The following is a 21,414-nucleotide window of genomic DNA, read 5'->3' as shown; positions in this document are numbered from 1 at the left end:
CTACAGGAACAAGGGACTGGAAAAATCTGGCTAGAAATCTGGCATGCTATGAGAAGGCTGCAAATCACCAGAGAGCATTCCATAGGTGGAAAGAGCTTGAGAGGAGACTGAGGTTAAAAGCCACCATAGATGATCAGCATCAAGAGAAGATTGCATCAGAGTCTCTTTACTGGCAAAATGTTCTGAAAATGCTCATTGCCATTGTGAGAATGCTTGCTACCCAAAACCTAGCATTGCGTGGCACTTCAGATCAGCTGTATGTGCCAAACAATGGAAACTTTCTTAAAATTGTGGAGCTGATGGCTGGGTTTGATGCTGTACTCCAGGAGCACCACCACTACCTTGGAAAAACAATTCAAAATGAAATCATACAGTTACTGGCAACAAAAGTCAAAAGGAAGATTGTGGCAGTTCTGAAGTCAGCAAGATATTACTGTGTTATTCTGGACTGCACACCTGACATCAGCCATACGGAACAAATTACTTTAATGATGTGTTTTGTAACAACAGAACTTAGTGAAAATGTCTCTGCAGTGGTGACTGTCAGAGAGCATTTTCTAGAATTTATTGACATTGATGATACTACAGGAGCTGGTATGACAAATGTGCTTCTTAAAAAGCTGGAAGATATGGGAATTGCGATAGCTGACGTGAGAGGTCAGGGCTATGATAATGATGCCAACATGAGAGGAAAGAACAGAGGAGTGAAGACACAGATCCGAGAGTTAAACCCTCGAGTTTATTTTTTTGTCCCATGCAGTTCTCATTTATTGAACTTGGTGGTCAGTGATGCAGCATGAGCTTCTGGTGAGGCTGCTGAATTTTTTAATGTAATTCAAAGCATCTATGTATTTTTCTCTGCATCAACTCATCGATGGCAAGTTTTGAAGCAACATCTGGGAACATCCTCTCTGACACTGAAACCACTGAGTGCTATACGATGGGAAAGTCGAGTGGAGGCTATAAAGCCTATCAAACACCAAATTGGGAAGATAGATGATGCCATAGTTGCCATTATGGAGGATAATGTTATGACAGGAACTGTTCATGTGAGAACAGTGGCAGAGGGAAATGGAATCACTGGAAATATACATAACTTCAAATTTCTGCATGGCTTAGCATTGTGGCGTGATATACTGTTTAAAATAAATGTAAGCAAGAGACTCCAGGGTGTTGACCTTGATATATCTGGAGCAGTGGAACAACTGGACAAAGCAAATTCATACCTACAGTCTTACTGGTCAGATAAGGGATTTCAAAACATTCTAAAGCGTGCACAGAAGTTGGCGGAGGAACTTCACACTGAAGCTATTTTCCCACCCGTTCAAGAATACAAGAGTCACTGAAGAAGACGATATTTTGATTATAAGGCACGGAATAATCCCATAAGAGACCCCAAACAACAATTCAAAGTTGAATTCTTTAACCAGGTGCTAGATTGTGCAATACAGTCAGTTGAAAAACGTTTCATGCAGCTCAGGGAACACAGCAGTGTATTTGAGGTATTGTATGCTATTCCAAAACTCCTCACTATACCTGAAGACCTACACTAGCAATGCAGGGCACTAGAGACAGTATTGACACATGAAGACATGCGCGATATTGATGCAAGTGATTTAGATGATGAACTGAAAGCCCTTTCAAGATACATTTCAGCAGGATCAACTCCAAAGGCTGTTCTGAAATATATGTGCACAAATAAGATGACCACCATCTTTCCAAATGCTTTTGTTGCTCTGCACATACTTCTAACACTTCCTGTAACAGTTGCCAATGGAGAACTCAGCTTCTCCAGGCTGAAGTTAATAAACACATCTAAACTCCACAATGACACAAGAGAGGCTGGTCGGCCTTGCAACCATCTCAATAGAGCATGAGCTGGCCCAGACTGTGGACCTTCAGGAAGCAGTTCAAATCTTTGCAACCAAGAGGGTACGGAAAGCACCACTTTGATTATTCAACAGATAAAAATGCCAGTGTTTACTATAAAAAGAACAGGAGTACTTGTGGCACCTTAGAGACTAACAAATTAATTTGAGCATAAGATTTCGTGAGCTACAGCCCACTTCATCGGACGCATAGAATGAAACATATAGTGAGGAGATATATATACATACAGAGAACATAAAAAGGTGGGAGTTGCCCAACCAACTCTAAGAGGCTAATTAATTAAGATGAACTGTTGTCGCCTCTTAGAGTTGGTTGGGCAACTCCCACCTTTTCATATTCTCTGTATGTTTATATATTTCCTCACTATATGTTCCATTCTACACGTCCAGTGAAGTGGGCTGTAGCCCACGAAAGCTTATGCTCAAATAAATTTGTTAGTCTCTAAGGTGCCACAAGTACTCCTGTTCTTTTTGCAGATACAGACTAACACGGCTGCTACTCTGAAATCAGTGTTTACTATGTGGCCAAGAAAAGTTACATTTGCTGTTCTGGTGTTTGAAAGTTAAAATTTTTGAACAAGGCATTTAAAGTTGTTAGTTCTTAATAGCAGTACCATGAGAGGAGTAGAACAGGAAGAAGGCTGAATTGAGACCTTTTAAAGTTTTGGCCCAAGCGAGGGGATATAGGGGCATCATTTGAGCTCCCCGCCTCAGGTGCCAAAATGTTATGGGTCGGCCCTGTTTGTGGCTCCCACCATAGGTGTTTTGTATTGTTATTACTACTATTTATTTTGCCTCCTATATCAACACAGCACTTTCCTTATCAGAGTATGACGTGTTCTGTGCTCCAAGGAGCTTAGAGTCTAGCACAGACAAAACACAGGGTAACAGTTTAGGTAAAGGAAGATATGGAGCGATTATTAACAAGGAAGATAAAGTAGTATGGAATTCTTTAAGAACTGGGTTTTAAGGAGGAGAGAGAAAGAGGGAACTTGATAGACAAGAAAAAGAAGATTGTTCTAATAATAGGGAACTGTACGAAGGACCATGAAGGCAAGAGTGGCAGCAGAAGATGAAAGGAGCAGGAGAAAATGAGAGTCTAGATATAGGCTAGGATGGGGTTATTTAGGACTTTACAAGTATCTTAAATTTGATGGGATAAAAGAGAGGAAGCCAGAAAAGGAATTCATGATGGAGGCAGTTGTACAGCATGGTTGGAGGAGAAGATTACTTTAGCAGTGGTGTTTTGAATAGACTGGACCGAGGGCACATTAGGAAGGAGAAGCTCATTGTTATCAATGTCAAGGTGAGAAATATGAAGATGGGCTTTAGCTGGGATATAGAGATTTTGGTGTAGAAAGTTTCTCCCTGCATATCTTCTGTGGAAGAGGTCTGTGATGGGTAGAGTGCCTTAAGTGGGAGGTGTGGTCCCTGGTTCCTTTTTGAATTTAAAACCTATGTAAAAGAAGAAAATAAAACTCAACTGCTGTGACTATGTTATACTTTCCCCCTCTGCAGGTAACATTTGTAATCCCTGTTTATAGAAATGGACTTCATGTTTTAATTAAACTTTAGAGACTGAGGGCCTAGTTCGGCCCCGGATGGTATCAGACTCATGGGGCCAAAAGTAGGTTGGGTTCAGAGGAGTAGCACCCACCTATGTCAGGACTGAATTTAATCCTATGCTTCCAAGATATTAAAGATTTATTTGTTTTGTCTGCTATAAAAAGAGTGAGGAATCCGAGACTGAAACGAAAAGCATGGAATTTAAGAAATAGTTTCTCTTAGGTGGGGCAATGCTTTTCACACTGTGGCCTGATGGGATGGCTGTGGAGTGTATATAAGAACCCAAACTAAAGCCAGAGGCTTCTCATTCTCATGGTTTTCCTGTGCTGTGTGGAGCTTAGCTCTCAGGGAGACTGCAGAAGGACATGCATTCTCATTCTCATAATTGGGTAAAAGGAAAAAAAACATATAATACTTTTTCTTTCATGTTCTCTTTACTAAATATTTCTTATTTAGCAAATTTTATAATTTATTTCAGAACTTTGGAATTAAACAGGGTACTCAACATAAGTCATCAGAAGCTGTTAAAATTTTTCTCTCCTTTAACTCTGTGGAGGAAGAGAAGGAACAAACAAATGGGAACATTGCTTACATTTAAAGTTGAAGTGTTTTTAAATAAACAAATACTTGAACTGTTGGGATCTTAAATATTTGTCCAAATACGTAGATGGGCTTAAAACTCAGCATTTTGTAGTCAAATCCTCTTGGCTTAGTAGGATATCAGGTTAGTTTTCTTCTGGTAGAATGGATTGTGTTATAAATACCTAGTTAAGGGCAAGGGATGCAGCCTCCTGCTTAAATTTAGAAAAATGAAAAACCCTTTTGACTTCTGAAATGTGTTTATTTGTAACTTTAAGACTTCATGGGTATCTGAAATCCTGACTTTTTTGTACATATATTTTTTAACAAGTAGTTTAGGATTTATTTATTTTAGTGAAAGTCTCAGTTGTTTTTAAAATATTTTTGTGAGAGACTGGAGCCTAATCCTGAAAACAGTTAGTACCCAGTTGTGTAGAGTTTGCTGCTGTTAGTAGTCCTGTTAATGTAAATGGGACTACTCATTTCAGTAAGCTCTACTTCTGGGCATAAGATTCTGCCGAATCAGGTCTGTATTGAGTACTGGCGCAGTGACATTAATCAAACATCCATTCTTAGCCTATGTCATCATGTAAGCAAAAGATAATGCAGTAGAAAAAGTGGTTAAATGTCACATTATCAATTCTGTGTTTGCTGTTGCTAATTGATTAATGGTCAAGGAATTTGAGGAATTATATAGAAATCCTTGAATATTTTGCAGGTTTTCAGTAGTAAGTAAGTTATTGAGCTGCTTATGGATAGGAGCAGCCTCAGTATTTTCCCTCCTCAAACTTAAACAATGTAACAGGAAGTTTTTCAAATAACAATAATCATCCGTAAAGAAATCACGCGCCACCTGTATGTATTACATATACAGTCCCCAACATACTAAGGAGATAGAGTCTAATAATGTATGTGTGTGTACAACATAATGTTGGTTTGAGATCTGGATTCCTCTCAGTAGTTTGAAATCTTACACTCTTTCTTTTTCTTTTGCCAGAAGCCTAGTGTGCTTGTGGCTCAGAAATGGGAGAAGATATTTCTGTGTAGTGTTTGGTTTTATGCTTAGAAACTTTTCAGTGCTTGGAATAAACTGTCTATAATCGCAGCATGCAGGAAGATGCAGTATTGCAACATCACACTTATAGTGTAGGGCACAGTGAGACTATCATCAGTGTCACTAAATTAGGATGGGATTCCAAATGCGTAAAGGAACAGAAACATAGGCAGAGCTACAATAGACTTTGTTTTCTTGTTTTCAGGTACCTTTGACTTGGTTTGAAGTGCAGCTATGGAAAAATGGAGCTTAATGACAATTACTGTCTTACTGGGACTTATTGTACGCTGGACAGTATCATTTGGTTCTTATTCAGGTAATGTATATTCACAGTCTGCAAAAAATATATATAAAGGTGAATTGCAAAGCTTTTGTTAAGAGTTAAAAACTTGTTTGTAAGGTTTCATAAATGGGAAGCAGTATATGGCCATATTATAATAGCCGCCGTGCCTCCCTAAGGTTCTGTCGCAGCAGTGCTTTAATGTGCCTTGTGTGGTCGCGGTGCAGCGCTGGGAGAGAGCTCTCCCAGTGCGCTTAAAAAACCCCACCTCTATGAGGGGTGCAGCTTCCAGCGCTGGTGTACTGTCTACACTGGTGCTTTACAGCGCTGAAACTTGCTGCACTCGGGAGGGGGTGTTTTTTCACACCCCTGAGCAAGAAAGTTGCAGCGTTGTAAACTGCAAGTGTGGACAAGCCCTTGAGACTCTTGAGCTGCCATTTTCTCTGGATTTAGCAATGAGCGACATCACAGCCACCATAATCAAAATGCTGAAAAAGCTATTCCATTCTAATGCCCCTATTTCTGTTAATCCTATTTTACAATGTCCCCCACTAAAATATGCTAGAAGTAATAAAATAACAGCCAGCTTTCCTTTCCTACACCTTAGATAATACAGTAGTGGCAGAGTAGCACTACAGCAGTGGCTCTCAAACTTTTTTTTTGTACTGATGACCCCTTTCACATAGCAAGCCTCTGAGTGCGACCCCCCCCTTATAAATTAAGAACACTTTTTTATATATTTGACACCATTATAAATGCTGGAGGCAAAGCAGGGTTTGGGGTGGAGGTTGACAGGTCACGACCCCCCATGTAATACTCTTGTGACCCCCTGAGGGGTCCCGACCCCCAATTTGAGAACTCCTGCACTACAACCTCATAGTACAGTTGGTCAATCTCACTCTTCAAGCCTTACCACAAGTAAATTGTTCATTTAGTTAAAACTGTACTGGTAGAAGTGAAGGAAAGGTTATACAAGTGATCTGGAATGAAGGGTTAGATTTTTACACCCATCATCCATATTTGCCTGAATTTGTTATGAGATAAATCACAGTTGTATTGTTTATTGGATCCATTTCTTCCCATTCCCCCCACAACCTTGTGCTGCCTGCAAAAGAACTAACATAAGTTTTTTCAAGACCTCCTGATGGCTCTTCTAAATTGGCTGTTGGAAGTGTCAGTCAATTTGTACAAAACTTGCTCGTTACTCCTTTGGTTAAATGCACCACACTTCCAATCCCTGCCCGCCAGAAGAAACACAAGGCGAGTCTGGGATCAACCCCTAATTTTTCTTAATGTAGCTGAGAGCCTCACACTAAAGCCACAAGAAGTGTCCAATATTTTGTTGTGACTAAACTGATGCATAACTGTTTGGTTTCATTTACTTGGAGTAATCACTTGAAGTTAAACTGAAAATTTTCAAGCACGATTGTCTAATTTCATAATTTTTTAGTAAAGAGGGTTGACTTGAGCACCTTCTAAAGATGTACATTTGAGACCTCTCTGTTTTGTAGATAGCTTAGGTCTTTGAGAATTCATATATTTAAACATACACACAAAATGTAATAACTTTTCTACTGCCACCATTGTGTTAACTTTTTATGTTGCTGTGCTGCATGCACTCATCCATGTTAAAGGGACACTGTTAATTAGATTTTTTTTTAATTGGACTAATCCAGAATGATCCAAGTTCTGAGAGAGTACCCTTTAAATAATGTTCTGAGTTTTAAAAAAATCCTTAAATTTTTTCATAAGGATTTTGTTGGTCCATAATTTATCCTTACAAAAGGATTTTCAGCAAGGGAGCAACTGAATGAGGTCTAAATCCAGGAAAGCATGTACTTATACTTGAATCATATGAAAGCTACCATTGATTTTAATGGGACTATTTGTGTACTTGTTGGATCAAGGCCTAACTGACTATTCAGGGGAAACAGTAAACCTGATTATAAACCAGTGCTGTCAGATGCATAAAGTACATTGGAAAAAATAGATGTTTTTAAGGAATGCAATTTTCAGGATGATGGAGTCCCTTTGCTTTGCTTTGTCACTGTTGCTCAGTGAGATCACACACTTGATCAAGAGATCAAAAGTAGTTGTTTATTGTTCTCTGAAACAGACTGTGCTATTAATGCTGGTTCAGGATAGTCCAGAATCGTGTGGCATGAATGACCAGACACAAGGAGGTTATTTCCACTCCCATTAACTATACTAGTGTTGTGTTGCTACATTATGTTATTTATCTTGTTGCTTGTCCTGTTATGCCTTTTTGAGGCAACACTAACCTTGTTGAGTTAGGGTTATGTTTGGGAGAGGACAGACAACTAATGCATGGCAGTGAAGGTCACCATCCAGAGCAGCATAGCCAAGGCTAGTTGGTTTTAGACAATCAGGAAAAGTAGTTTATACTACATTTAGAGTCTAAGGACCAGATTTTGTCTTCTGATACATTTGCAAAGCTGCCATTAAGTGAGTAGAAGCCAACTGCGTGTACCTGAAGGCAGAATTAGGCCCTTGAAATCTCAAACTTCCAGGCAGCAATAAAACTGAACAAAGCAAGTGTTGATTTAAAGTACCTGTATCTAGTATCTGGTGCATTTCTTATAAGAATAGAAAATTGGAATGCATGTGAACAACAATATATTTTTCGTACATTCTGAATCCTAGTTGGCTATATATCTGCTGCCAACTTCTGAAAGGTGCATTAATTACTGTGGTAGGATTCCTTTTGCCTTTCTTGAATAAAGATCCCTTAGGTATATTTGACTTGTTATTCTCGGCTTGCTTTAGAGCATGCTAGTATTTACAAAATGTGAGTACCAATTCCTGAGCTAGCAAATTATTTAATTCACCAGATAGCTGAATATAGAAAGTGGGTCAGACTATGGATTAGGAAATAGTTTGCCAGTTCTAAAATGATCTAATTCTCTTTCTTCACCTCTTTTGGAAGGAAATGGTGATAAAATTCCTGTACATCCACAAAAATCTTGAGATGGTTAGAAAAATCTGGTTAATACCATTCCTTATATTTAGTAAATTTAGTGACAGATTCTTTCTGTCCAATAGATTTATCATTCCAGGGTGGGCATTGATGAGGCTTTTACTCCCAGATGACCTGACCTGTTAGGGATCCTTTCATGTGAACGTCTCTTACAGAACTAATGTATTCTCTTTGTGTGACCATAAACAAATCACATATATCTGTGCTTGTGTGAATCCCACAAACATAGATCATGTGAGAGAATTATAGATGGATTTCCTATATCTAAAAGAACCTCCTCAATCTCCATGAGGTTAGAGTCAATATCTCAGTGGAAGAAATTGTCTGCCTAGTTTCTGTTCTCAATAGGTAATCACAAGATAAAGGCAGTGAATAGTATTTATACAGTGGCTGCATAATGTGGGGCTACCACAGTTAGACCACTTCGAGGAACTTGTTTGCGAACAAACCTATGAAGACTGCATTGATAAAGATTTTTCATGGCATACTGAACTAACTTCCCGAGAGCCTTGTAAATGGTGTATGTGTGTAAGAAGCTTCCTTTGACATTGGTCATCACTCAGTACTACTACATAACAATAACTCAATTGAAAGATGTGGGAAAAAAAGATTCTGGTAAACAAAAATGGAGCATAGACAGTCTGATAATTCAGAAAGCTTTGTAAAAATGAATTCTTCCTTTCAATCCAATCCATATGTGGGGCCATTTTAATAGAATGATATTACATCGTACATTAGAAATAAGTAAACTGCTTACAATGTTAACTCTCTGTTAAGAACTAGGGGGGAAGGGCAATTTGTACAAAGGAGAAGGGCAACTCATTTACTGTTTTATTTCAGAAAAAGTAGTAGGCATATTCACACACAACAAATGTATAAGAATGCAGTAATCCTACATGCTCTTATTTCTGTGAAAATGCAACACTTTTCATGCTATACACATCTACCGTGATATAACGCTGTCCTCAGGAGCCAAAAAATCTTACCGTGTTATATCAACCTTGATTTGATCTGCTGGAGCACGCAGCACCCCCCCTCCCCCCGGAGCACTGCTTTACTGCATTATATTCAAATTTGTGTTATATCAGGTCGCGTTACGTCGGGGTAGAGGTGTACTTGATAACATTACCAATGACTTTATAAAATGATCTGGCTACTGTATCTGTTTCTTGAAAATTGTATAAGTTGATAACTGCTCATCTCAGAAATATTTGTAACACCAAAAGACAATACTTTGTAACAATACTTGTTCTATGTTACATATGTATGGTTTTTTAGGAAACACAATCCATTATTCATTCTGTCCCAATTTTAGATACTAATAATAGCAGTGTACCCAGAACAAGTATGATATTAATTTCCAGATGCATTCTTGGATGAAAAGCAGTGTCAGAAACAAAAACTAAATTTGTAAGCCCTTTTTGCCATCTCTTGCTTTCATAGGTGCAGGAAAACCGCCTATGTATGGAGACTATGAAGCTCAGAGGCATTGGCAAGAAGTTACTTACAATCTACCCATCAAGCAATGGTATGTGTCACTTTTAAATTTCAGGCTACGAAGTGTAATGAAAAAATTCAACTTTAAGGTGCATAAAAGTAAGACTTGAGATTTTTAAATCTATTCAAAAGCTTTTTACCATTCTCTGAATTACTCTAAACAACCTTCCTCTCCCTATTCTTAGACTGAGGTTCCATTATTTTTGCTTAATAAATGTGCAAGTGTTCAGAACTTAAATTTGATTTATTAGATTTTTGTATACAAAACAGAAAAGTTTGACAAGCAGTAGTCTGAGAATGCAGTAAAGATACAAAGAATGTGCTATGTTTTAGCTCATCCTGTGTAAAAGTAATAATATGAGCAATTGCCATTGGCACTACAGGAGACCATAATCTTCTAGTTTAAAATAGCAGCAAAGAGTCCTGTGGCACCTTATAGACTAACAGACGTTTTGGAGCATGAGCTTTTGTGGGTGAATACCCACTTCGTCGGATGACATGCATCCGACAAAGTGGGTATTCAACCAGGAAAGCTCATGCTCCAATACGTCTGTTAGTCTATAAGTTGCCACAGGACTCTTTGCTCCTTTTGCAGATCCAGACTAACACGCTACCCCTCTGATAGTTTAAAATATACAGTCTTTGGTATCTGTTGAATGAGGCGTTTTCTGTTAAATGAAACAGGCCCTTGGGTACTGATAGTATTCCAGAAAGTGTATGTTTTACAGTATCTGGCTTATAGCTCTATGTATTGTGGCTGTGGCTGTTGTCAGTAAGTAATTAACAATTGTTAGAATTATTAAGACTATCATACCTCTGGAATCTGAACCCTTGCGAAAACAGCCCGCTTGTATTAATTTTTTCGGACACCAGGAGACTAGTATCTCAACTTGTATATTCAATGGCTGAGTCTTGGAAGATTAAGCCTTGTTTTGGATAGGATGGACATGTTCATTATGGAAGGTTGCTACACTCCAATGCGTACAAGAACTGTTAAACTACAAAGGTTAAGAATCTGAGTAATTTTCATAGCACTCATTTAAGTTTGCTGTCCGTGCAGCAACAAATGAATTGCAATATAAATTTATTTTGCTTAGCTACAAGGAGACATTCTCTGAAGTTGCCAAGCTCCTAAAATATCTCTTGATATTTTCATAGACGTAAATCCTAATTTAATATTAGATATGCATGTACATGTAATTTTGCTGTGTTCCATGTTTATTCCTTTTGTTCAGAAACAAAGTATATTTAAAAAATTGCTGCAGTAACTACAATATGATTTGTATATAGTTTCCTTGCATGAGATTTCTCTGAGCCAGAGGCTAGAATTTAAATCTTTGTCTTTTTTCCTGTCCTTCTCTAGAACACATGCATACTTATCCAAGGCTGTGTTAATGATGTCCTGTCTTCTTGTATTACTAATTAAAAATGTGGCAATTGTTACCTCTTGCTAAGTATTCGCTGATACATGTACTGTTTTCCCATAGAAATACAAGTTTAGGGAAGGATAAGAGTAAAATACACAAAGTAACTGGGAAGCTTACTAGCAAATTGCAGAATATTAAAATCCATGTGAAATATCTGAGCTGTCTTGGCATGAGAAATCTTGAGTGTTAGAAGAATCAGAGATGCAGCTTAAAGAAATACAATTTATCATCAATTGTTCATAAGATACTCCAGGTAGCTCATAAGGAATTCAAGAAATATCATTTACTGTAATAAATGTCAAAAATTGGCTGCATTGGAGTGGGTAGACTGGAAAAGCCATGAACTTGCCCCTTGGCAATTATAAAAGACTAGTCAGTCTGTTTCATTCTGAGATTTAAAGAGTCGATGTCTTATTTTTATAACTTTTATGTTCTTTGAATTAAACCTTCCTCCTTTCATCTGGAAGATGTGACTAAATTCTAATGGCTGCCAGCCTTCCACAGAAACATTGGCAAAGCAGAATTGTAGGCTGGAAAACCCTTTCTTTGTGTACCCTCACATATTATCCTTCAGAGTTTTCTTCCTGAGGTAGAACTAGGTGAAGTGGTTATTGCTGGGACATATTTGATCTAGGTTCATGACCTTGTGTCAGCTATTTAGAAGGTATTACATTGATAGTTCAGTTATATCTGCTATTAAATTTCCTTTAGGCCTTTGTTTCTTCTACATACTGGTAGAATTACACAGATGTGAGTGTGATCTCCCTCTGTGTGAAACTCCAGTTTGTGTGTATATATGTTCTTGTATGTCTGTCTGCCCCAATTGCTTATGGTATACTTTTTAACCTAAAAGTATGGGGTACAAGGTTCAAATTTCTCCAACAGTTGCTGTCATGCTTCACAAAATGCAATATCTTATCAAAATCCCACTTCATTTGTCACTTACTCATTCCTGTCACTGATGATGAAAGGCAAGAGTCTGCCCTCAGACTTTAACAGCAATTCAAGACTAGGGTATTACTCTCTGCCTCTGCGTGAGGAACACCTGTTGTTTTCTCTAAGATTTCCTTGTATAGAGGAAAGCAGAACTGGACCCAAGATCCAGCATGTGGATCAGAGAAAGTGGACTCTTCCTTACAGTAGTTCTTTGTAAGCTCTCTACCTTCTTGTTTCACTCAGTGATGACACAGTCCAGCGTTGGGGACACAGTGTTTTCTTCCGAAGTAACCAGTTGTGATGTTGCAAAAAATGGACATTACAGAATGAATATGTTGGGAGAAGCAGTCCTGGTCATAAAAAGGTTTCTTCGCACCTATATCATGCTGGGGCTCATCAGTGGAAGAAGTGAACTAGTGTGCTGCACCTGACTATTTACTGAGATTTAGGCACTGTATGTTAACAAACTAGTACATATGTCTGTATATGCACACATTGGATATTGTATTGAAGAAAACATATACATTTCCTGTAGGATCTGTTTAAATAATTAATTGGCTGTGTGGCTACGTGTCTGCAAATGTTTTGCTGGAATTGGCTCTGCAGGTTATTGAGCCTTCTACTGATCTGTAGAGCTAAATATGACAGTTGTGTAATATGTGAATTCAGTAAGGTTCACAAAGCATGGGAAAGGTGGCTGCAGACATATTTATGTAGTAGGGGGGTTCCCCTGTTTCCAGTCAGAAACAAAACAGGTGAGCTGAAGAGTCCTCTAAAGGTATAAATGGGCTACCTCAGTCCAAAGAATAGAAATTGAGAATCTTAATATAAGGGAAACCTCCCTATAGCTGAGGTCCAATCAATACTCTTTAAAAACTGCCTTTTGTTTGAGCTCTGCTAAGTCTATGTTCTCTTTTTGTGGTTGGGCAAACTTTCTGTTTCAGCCTTCTGCTGGAATAGCTCCTGGATCTGAAAAATGTAGTTCATGACTGTGGATGGAGTTGGGGATGATCCTATCAAATCAGGAATTGTGGGCTTTGGCGGGTGTGGGGAGCTCATTTTGTACAAGCATCCTATGTCTCAGTAGGCTCTGGATCCCTCCAACTAGGCTCCACGTAAAGGAATTTTATTCCTCAATGAATATGCTTAGTTGGGTGTAGAGCCAACATCTCTAACAGCTTCTTACTGTCTTCACAGTTGCCAGCAAATGTATACTGAATCCTTTGTTGGTTTTGTTTTAGTGTTTGCAGTTATTTCTAGTAAAAACAAAACAAAAATCCCAATGAGCATGTATCGGGGTGGACACCCGCTCCTGCCTGGGAGGGCTGGAAAGCTGGACTGATTGGGGAAGCAGCTGTAGCTAGGCCATGCCCCAATCAGGCCACAGCTGGCCTGTATAAAAAGGCTGTGAGCCAGGAGCCTAAACAGTCTCTCTCTGTTTGTAGAGGGAGATGGTCTTGGCTGCAGAGAGCTGGAGACAGGGTACCTGAGTGAAGCAGGGCTGGGGAAAGGCAGAGGAGCCGGGGAGCTCCAGCCTGGAAAGCCCCAGGCTGCGGCCTAGCAGAAGGCAAATAGGTACTGGGGGTTGCAGAGGGCAGCCTAGGGGTAGGCAAAGGCAGCAGGTCCAAACCCAACCTTGCTGGTAATGAGTAGGCTGATACTGCAGTCTGCCTCAGGGCGCGGGGGCTAGACGATGACAGGCAGTGGCCTTAAACTGAGGCGAGGTGGGGATAGTAGGTGGGGGTTCCCTGGGGAGGGGAGACCCAAAGAGAAAGGGGTTACTACCAGGGGGCAGCACCCCAGATAAAGGGACACTGGGTCCTGGGAGGGACAAGGGGGCCAAGCAGTAGCAGATCACTGGCCTGCAGAGGGCACACCAGGCTGGAAATCAAGCTAATTCCCTGAGACACCAGCAGGAGGCGCCGCAGGGGTGAGTCCACATTGCTACAGGACAATATTTAGTTCCTATGTTTAGTTCCTATGTTTGACTATATGGTAGAGAGACACGGTTGGCTTAATGTGCAAACTCTTTAGGCTGATATGAAGTTACAATGCTGGAATCCTTGATCCATTTTTAAGTTTTTAAGTTTTCTTTTGTTTTTCAGGTACTTCAATACCAGTGACAATAATCTGCAATACTGGGGCCTTGATTATCCACCTCTTACTGCTTATCACAGTCTCTTGTGTGCTTATGTGTAAGTTAATCATTTTAGGATTATTTTAAATGTTTGCTGTTGGTGGAGAATGAAAGAAAAAAACAAATGCATTCTCCCCCTCCTCCCAGAGGAGAGGAACAAAACAAATGGCAGGGATTTACCTCTTTGGCATAGTTCACTTATTATGTGCAATTATGGAACCGTAGAAAAACAGAATAGATGTGGAGTTATTGCTTCAGACCTAATCCTGCATTTGTTCCACAATGAACTCAGTTGAGGGACTTGGCCTACAATAGGACTGCAGGATCAGTTTCTCTTGTATTCCAGTGCCTCCAGTGGGTGCAGATGACATTTTAGCTGATGGGTCATAGTTATAGGTTCCTGAATAAGTCATTTAGGGTCAGTGATGTACCTGGGAAGGCACATCAGAGATTGTTCACAGCAAATGGAAAATTAATCTTGTATTGAGAGCCTAAGTGGCATTTGATGAGTGGATACTACATGATACCCTGTAAATATAATTCTGTTATTGGGATGTTCTTCCTCTATGGTCTTTAACCAGTATTAAAACAGCTTTTAGAAAACTGGAGTGTTCTGTTCAGGGGCAGCAGAAAAAGGGTACTGCAGGTCAGGTTAAGATGTACTGGCGGAGCTATGTGGAGAAAGTTTGCTTCACATTTGTCTGCACTTATGCCTACTTTCTGTTAACACTTAAAAAAATCACAAGTTAGCTTTCAGTTTGAGAAGTGCTGAATGACATTAATAGGATTAAATGATAGTAATAGAATTAAATTTTTATCAGCACAAGATAACTATTTTCAGTTTTTGTATTGCTGATTAGTAGCTAAATACGATAAAATAAACTGGTCTCGTGGTGAGGAAACCCCTTCCCTGGTCACTATTGCTTTTGATAAAGTTTGCCTTGTTCATCTTAATCCTCTGAATATGCCCCTGTGCATATCATTTTTATTGCTGAAAAGAATGTAAAGGGAAATGAGAACTGTCTGCATTTTGATGTGTCTATACTTTGTTTTACAGTGCAAAGTTAATAAATCCTGATTGGATTGCTCTCCACACATCCCGTGGGTATGAGAGTCAGCCACATAAGTTATTCATGCGTGCAACAGGTAGAAAAATTGCATTTCTTTAACATAATCTTCAACGCTTTTCTAGATCACTAATTTAGCACATTTAATTTGGCATCCCTTGTTGTGTGGCTTTTTTGGGTTTGTTTTTTTTTTTAGTGGTCCATTTATGGTGCAAAATTGACTGATCTGAGGGCATTGCAGGTCTGGCACTGTTAACTAAGCCTTTGTGTCTTTTCAGTTCTGCTCACCCTTGTGAAAGTAGCAGATAGTGTTAAACTTAAGGCAGAATCTTTAAACTGAGCTGGTTTTAGTAACTTTAAAAGGATACTTTCCAGCAGTTTGGATCTCAAATTTAAATTTTAAAGGTGACATGCAAAGGATTTTTTAAAATGGATTTTCAACCTTTCTAGTTCTTGATGACATCTAAAGAAGACCTGAAGGTTTTTTTTTTTTAAAAATTCTGCTTGGTTTTTATCTTGGAAGTATCAAGTGTATCAAAACTGGCCATTAATGAATTTGGAGAAGGAACTCTTAGGGGCTTCAAGGATATTTACTATGAGTTTTCATATCTTAATTGGAGGGGCAGGTATTTAATCTTTATAACAAAGACAACCTTTCTCTAAAATGTTTACCAGCCACTGGAATTAAATAGCTGTTAACAAAAAAATGCAAAATCAAAGTGTTTTTAAATAGCGTGATTAAAAATCTCAAAATCACTTTTCTGTCCATATCAGGCCTTTGTAACAGCCTTTATAATGAAAATGTAATGTAATATATTCTGACTCCATTAAAATAGCAAATAATTTCATTTCTTCTCATGGACATGTTAGTGGGACAGCTGTTGATGTGGCCAATGGCTTCTAGCAAGCGAAGAATATGGGGAGCAGTGATGTGACAGTAGCCATAAGGCAGCCAAATCACCCCATTATTTTTTAAAGTTTAGTCAGATCTTTTGCTTCACATGGCAGTGCAGAGTCCTATAAAATGACTGTGCTGGATGAGTATCCTTATTTGCTGATTATATTGAGCAGAATCTGATGTTCATCAGTAGAAATTTCTTGTGATGCCCACAAACCTTTCAGTGTGGTTTCTGGTAATTGATTATATTTAGAAAAAAATCACTATGATGAAATTACCCTTGAAATGGTCTTTATTAATGTTAAAATCAACACGCTTGACAAAACATTGATGTACAAAGTAAGAAAACTGGTATACGTTCTTTTAACAATAGCCATTAAACTAGTGCATCAGGATTACAACATTCAGTACAGTTGAATGTTGACCATTGGTGTTATACTCTACAATTTTTAACAAATACATTTGAAAACATTTTCTTCAAGAAGTGACAAGTTGATAATGTTTCACAGACTGAGTAAGCCCTGATGACTTGCTCATTTTGGGTTTGCTCTTTCAGGGTGCTGAGCAATAGGCCCCAGATCCAGCAAAGCACTTAGCAGATTCTTAACTCTAAGCACGAGTAGTTGCATTGAATTTAATGGACTGTTCGCATGCCTAAGTGCTTTGCTGGATTGGGGCCTTAGTGCAGGATCAATCCTTTGTTCATTTAGATTGAAAAATATGCAGCAATGCAATTATGTTTTTGTAGAGAAACAGGCCAAGATTTTCAAAAGTGACTAGTGATTTTCAGTGCCTCAGTTTCTTGGTGCCGAATATGAGACACCTTAAAGGGACATGATTGTTAGAAAGTGCTGAGACATGCACTCTGAAAAATAGGTCTCTTCAGGTTCTCTCAGGTTCACCACCCCAAATCACTAGTGAATTTTTAAAATTTAGACCCCAATATTTAAAATTTAAAATTTTGAATTTTAATAATAGAATTGCAGAAATGCTGGACTAGAAGGGACCTTGAAAGGTCATCAAGTCCAGGTGACTGCACTAAGGCAGGACCAAGCAAACCTAGACCATCCCTGACAGGTTTGTCCAACCCGTTGTTAAAAACTGTGCAGTTAGAAAGTTTCCTCTTAATATCTAACCTAAATGTTCCTTGCAGCAGATTAAGCCCATTACATCTTGTCATACCTTCAGTGGACATGGAGAACAACTGACCACCATCCTCTTTATAACAGCCCTTAATGTGTTATAGAGAACACAAACTGGGAACTTTATTCTGCTGGTCTCACGCCTTCCTTTCCTTAGAATAATGAAAACTATCCTTCAAAGTCAGTTTTTCTTTAAACTTTATTTCTGTTGAATATCTTATTTTGCAATATTGCTTCCTCTCATCAGAAGGGTGAAGGCTCAAACAAGATATTACTAGAATATTTGTAAATATACTCTTTCCTATATGAATGGAAATTTTGGGATGCAAAAGTTTTGAAGAATGAGTCACTTTTAGAAATATTTCCAATTGTTTTTCCATACAGCCCTATATACAAAAGAATTAAGAAAGATTAAGTGAGAATAAATATTATCCATAATGACAGAAATACTGAGACATTTTAATCGTACAATACAGATGTTGTAGAGTAATCGTAAATAAGTGCTTCCAAAAACACCAACCTTCCCACATCTATGCAAAGTTTGAACTAACTTATAGGTGGTACCACTGACTTGTACTTTCAAGTATATAAATACTTTATGAATTAGTACAGCTTATTTGCATAACGCATATCTCCTCTTTTTTGTATGTGTCATGTCTGTTTTAGGCTGCTCTTTACACCATGATGTGTATGTGCATATGGATGTAATTCCAAACAAATTAAATTGACGTGTGTTTAAAACTTTCCCCCCTCTCTCATGTGATAATTATACTATCTGTAAATAGTAGGTAGTGAGAACAAGGTGAGGTATGTTTTTTGATTTTGGAAGAGATACAGTAAAACCTGCCAAGAGCGACCACTTACGGAAGTTAGCAAAAGTGGTTGCTTGTAAGAGGTGGTCTCTTTTCAAAGATTTGCCATAAAATGGGCACTTTTACAATGTACAGAAAGGCTACAATTGTTACCAGTGTTTCATGTTTAATTGTCTTTTAAGTGAACATTACATACAATACAGTACTGAATTTAAAATCTCTTGGTGGGTTTATTAATACAGTAGTACAGTATATGTTACTCAGAAGAGGAAATTCAGTACGCTAATACAAGTGCTTATTTTCTAGACTGAAGCCAAAAGAAAATTAGAGGTACCTGTGTTATCAAAAAGTCCTGGTTTCAATCTAGAGTAGCCTGTATTTATTTGAAAAAGCTCACTTATTCTTGGCTGCCTCTGCAACGATAGGAGCATGTTTACTGTTACTACTTCTGCATCTTTGAACAGCTCCGAAAGTCGGTTGCTGCCCTTTAGAATGGCAAATGCTTTCATGTCTTTAGTTATATTCTTGGCTTCAGGTACAGAAATGATTCTTCCCGGGAGTTCAGAGGCACCATTGCTAGGCCCTTCATCATCATCATCATTAATTTTTGTGTCACTGTGTTAGTTGTCACATGGCTTGAAATTTTCTAGCAGTTTTTAGCAGGCTGTGACCAGCCTGTGACTTCTTCAGTTCTTGCAAGGTGTTCATCAATCTGGTACGTCTTCTCAATCACCACACCAAAAAGACTTAGCAACATGTTAACTACTGCAAGAGGGAGCTCATTTGGTGAATCCACAGTTGACTCGGCAATGGTGAATTCACATTTAGCAAAGCATTTTTTTAATGGTGCTTGGCTCAATCTCACTTTATGCTCGATGAACCTAGTGTACTGCATTCAAGAGTGAAACTCTTTTCAAAAGCATTGGGCCCAATGAAGTTACATCAGATTCAATTTGATGAAGAATAATTGAATTTTCCTTTTCTGAAATTTTAGTTTTAGGATTTGAATAACCTCAGCATCTATAGGTTGTAATACGGAGGTGCTGTTCGGGGAAAAGAAGCAGAGTTTAATGTTTGTAGATTTAACAGGGCAGTGGCATTGCCCATTATTCACAAACAGAATTTAATGTCCCTGTAGTAGCAATTTGCGATCAAATCTTTGTAATCATTTTTTCAAAAAGCTCAGAGTTTATTCATTCTTTTTTTGTTGAATTCATATCCCATGGTCAGCTCCTTGATATTTAACTTGCCAGAGCATTGTGATTTACTGATCAGTATAGGTTTTTCTTTATCTCCATTCATGTTCGTGCATAAAGCAAGGATGATTCTTTCCTTTGAATGTTTCCCATTCGAACACTGCCAGCCTTTGACAAGGAGGGTTTTGCTGTTGCCGCTGTCTTTAAAAAACAGTCCAATTTCACCCATGTTGTAGATTTCAGATAGTTGATAATCCTGTATGAGTTCAGGTAATTTTTGCTTCGAGTCTGAAACCACACCTTGGTTAATGTTTCCACTCTCACCACATCCTGTACAAAAGGCAAGGTTGTGCCTATTCTTAAACTATGCAATCCAGTCACTGCTGGCTTCAAATTTCATGGCTTGTGCTTTTAACATTGGACCACCCGAGAGATTTACATAACGAACAACAGTGGATTTAAACCACTCGGAAGTGAGAAAATTGACTTCTTAATTTCCAGTTTTGGCATGTTTTAATTTTCCTTGAAGAATTTGTATTTGACTCATAATCGGCAAGGATTTCTGCCTTCTTTTGTAATGGGTTTTGGATTTGTGTTTTTCCAATTCCAAACTGTTTGGCAATTTGATGACAAATGGTATCTAGGTGTGATATTGCTTTAACATGTTACTCTATTGAAAGAAACACTTTGGATTTGCATTTTTCTTTTTTGCTTCTGTGTTGACTTTGAGCTTTAAACTGTAACTTACAATAGTGTACACCTTTCATTTCAACACATTCATGTCTTCCTTACAAGTTCAACTTCTGGTTCATATACAGACTGAGAAGTAGGGCCCTACCAAATTTGCAGTGGTGTATGAAATCTGGTCATTGGTAAACTTTTACCCTACACTATAGGGTAAAAATATGCAAAAATACACAGCGTTTCTCAAACTGGGGGTCTTGATCCAAAAGGGGGCGTCAAGCCTATTGTAGCGGGGTTGTGGAATTGCCACCCTTATTTCTGTGCTGCCTTCAGAGCTAAATGGCTTGAGATCTATGGTTGCTGGCCAGATGCCCAGCTCTGAAGGGAGCACTGCCTCCAGCAGCTGCAGAGAAATAATGGTGGCAGTTCAGCAGCTCCTGCTCTCTGCTTTGCCTTCAGAGCTGAGTGGATAGAGAGCGGCAGCTGCTGGCTGGCTGTGCTGTTGCCAGCAGCAGCACAGAAGTGAGGAAGATCAGTTTCTCCTACAGGTTTGTTTTCATGGATAGGAGTAAAGAAAATGTGGTTGCTGGTCACAGATGACATGTTGTTCTTCACAGTTTTTTCACAGTTAAATTATAGGGGAAAAATGTTCTGTGGCCTCTGCAAGTAGTCGCTCAAGACAGGTGGTCTCTCTTCAGAGGTAATCGCTAAGGCAGGTTTTACTGTCCATATATAAAAGATGGACAAAATCTCAGGTTTAAAACTAGACTGGCTGCATAAGAACAGCCTCTGAACAATTTCTCTAGCACCTTAAGCACGAGCAGGGCTTAATCCAAAACATAGTAGGCAGCCCTCCTTGTTCCAGCTCTTCTTTTGTCCCACTACAGACCACCTTTACAAATATTTACTGTGGGCAGAGCAAAGAACCTCTCTTCTGTGTGTCTCCCAGTGTTTCCTCTGTGAAATACTAACACTTTGGCAAAGTACAGGACTGTGTTATGAATCCAGACATGCTTTTCTCTCTTTAATCTTCCATCAGCCCCCCCAATGTCTTAGTAGGTTTGGCTCCAGGGTTTTTGCTGCCCCAAGCGGCGGGAAAAAAAAGCCGTGATCACGGTTGGCGGCACTTCCGCAGCAGCTCTCCACCGCACCACTTAATTCTTTGGCGGCAATTCAGCAGCAGTTCCTTCCCTCCAAGAGGGACTGAGGGACCTGCTGCCGAAGAGCCGGACATGCCGCCCCTCTCCGTTGG

The 21,414-nt window shown here is 38.9% G+C and overlaps 1 protein-coding gene across 1 annotated transcript in view; it reads left to right on the top strand.

Moving 5' to 3' along the window:
• ALG6 (ALG6 alpha-1,3-glucosyltransferase) overlaps window positions 1-21,414 on the top strand; it is a 44,169-nt gene that overhangs the window by 6,063 nt on the left and 16,692 nt on the right. The window contains exons 2-5 of the mRNA XM_050962084.1: window positions 5,294-5,404; window positions 9,810-9,894; window positions 14,332-14,421; window positions 15,421-15,509. Coding sequence (XP_050818041.1) covers window positions 5,323-5,404; window positions 9,810-9,894; window positions 14,332-14,421; window positions 15,421-15,509 — 346 coding nt within the window. The 5' untranslated portion in view covers window positions 5,294-5,322. The remainder of the gene's footprint in view (window positions 1-5,293; window positions 5,405-9,809; window positions 9,895-14,331; window positions 14,422-15,420; window positions 15,510-21,414) is intronic.

This window comes from Gopherus flavomarginatus, chromosome 7 (genome assembly GCF_025201925.1).
Source record: "Gopherus flavomarginatus isolate rGopFla2 chromosome 7, rGopFla2.mat.asm, whole genome shotgun sequence".
NCBI lineage: Eukaryota > Metazoa > Chordata > Testudines > Testudinidae > Gopherus > Gopherus flavomarginatus.
Note: the sequence above shows the minus strand (reverse complement) of the source record. Positions and strands in the feature narration are given on the sequence as shown.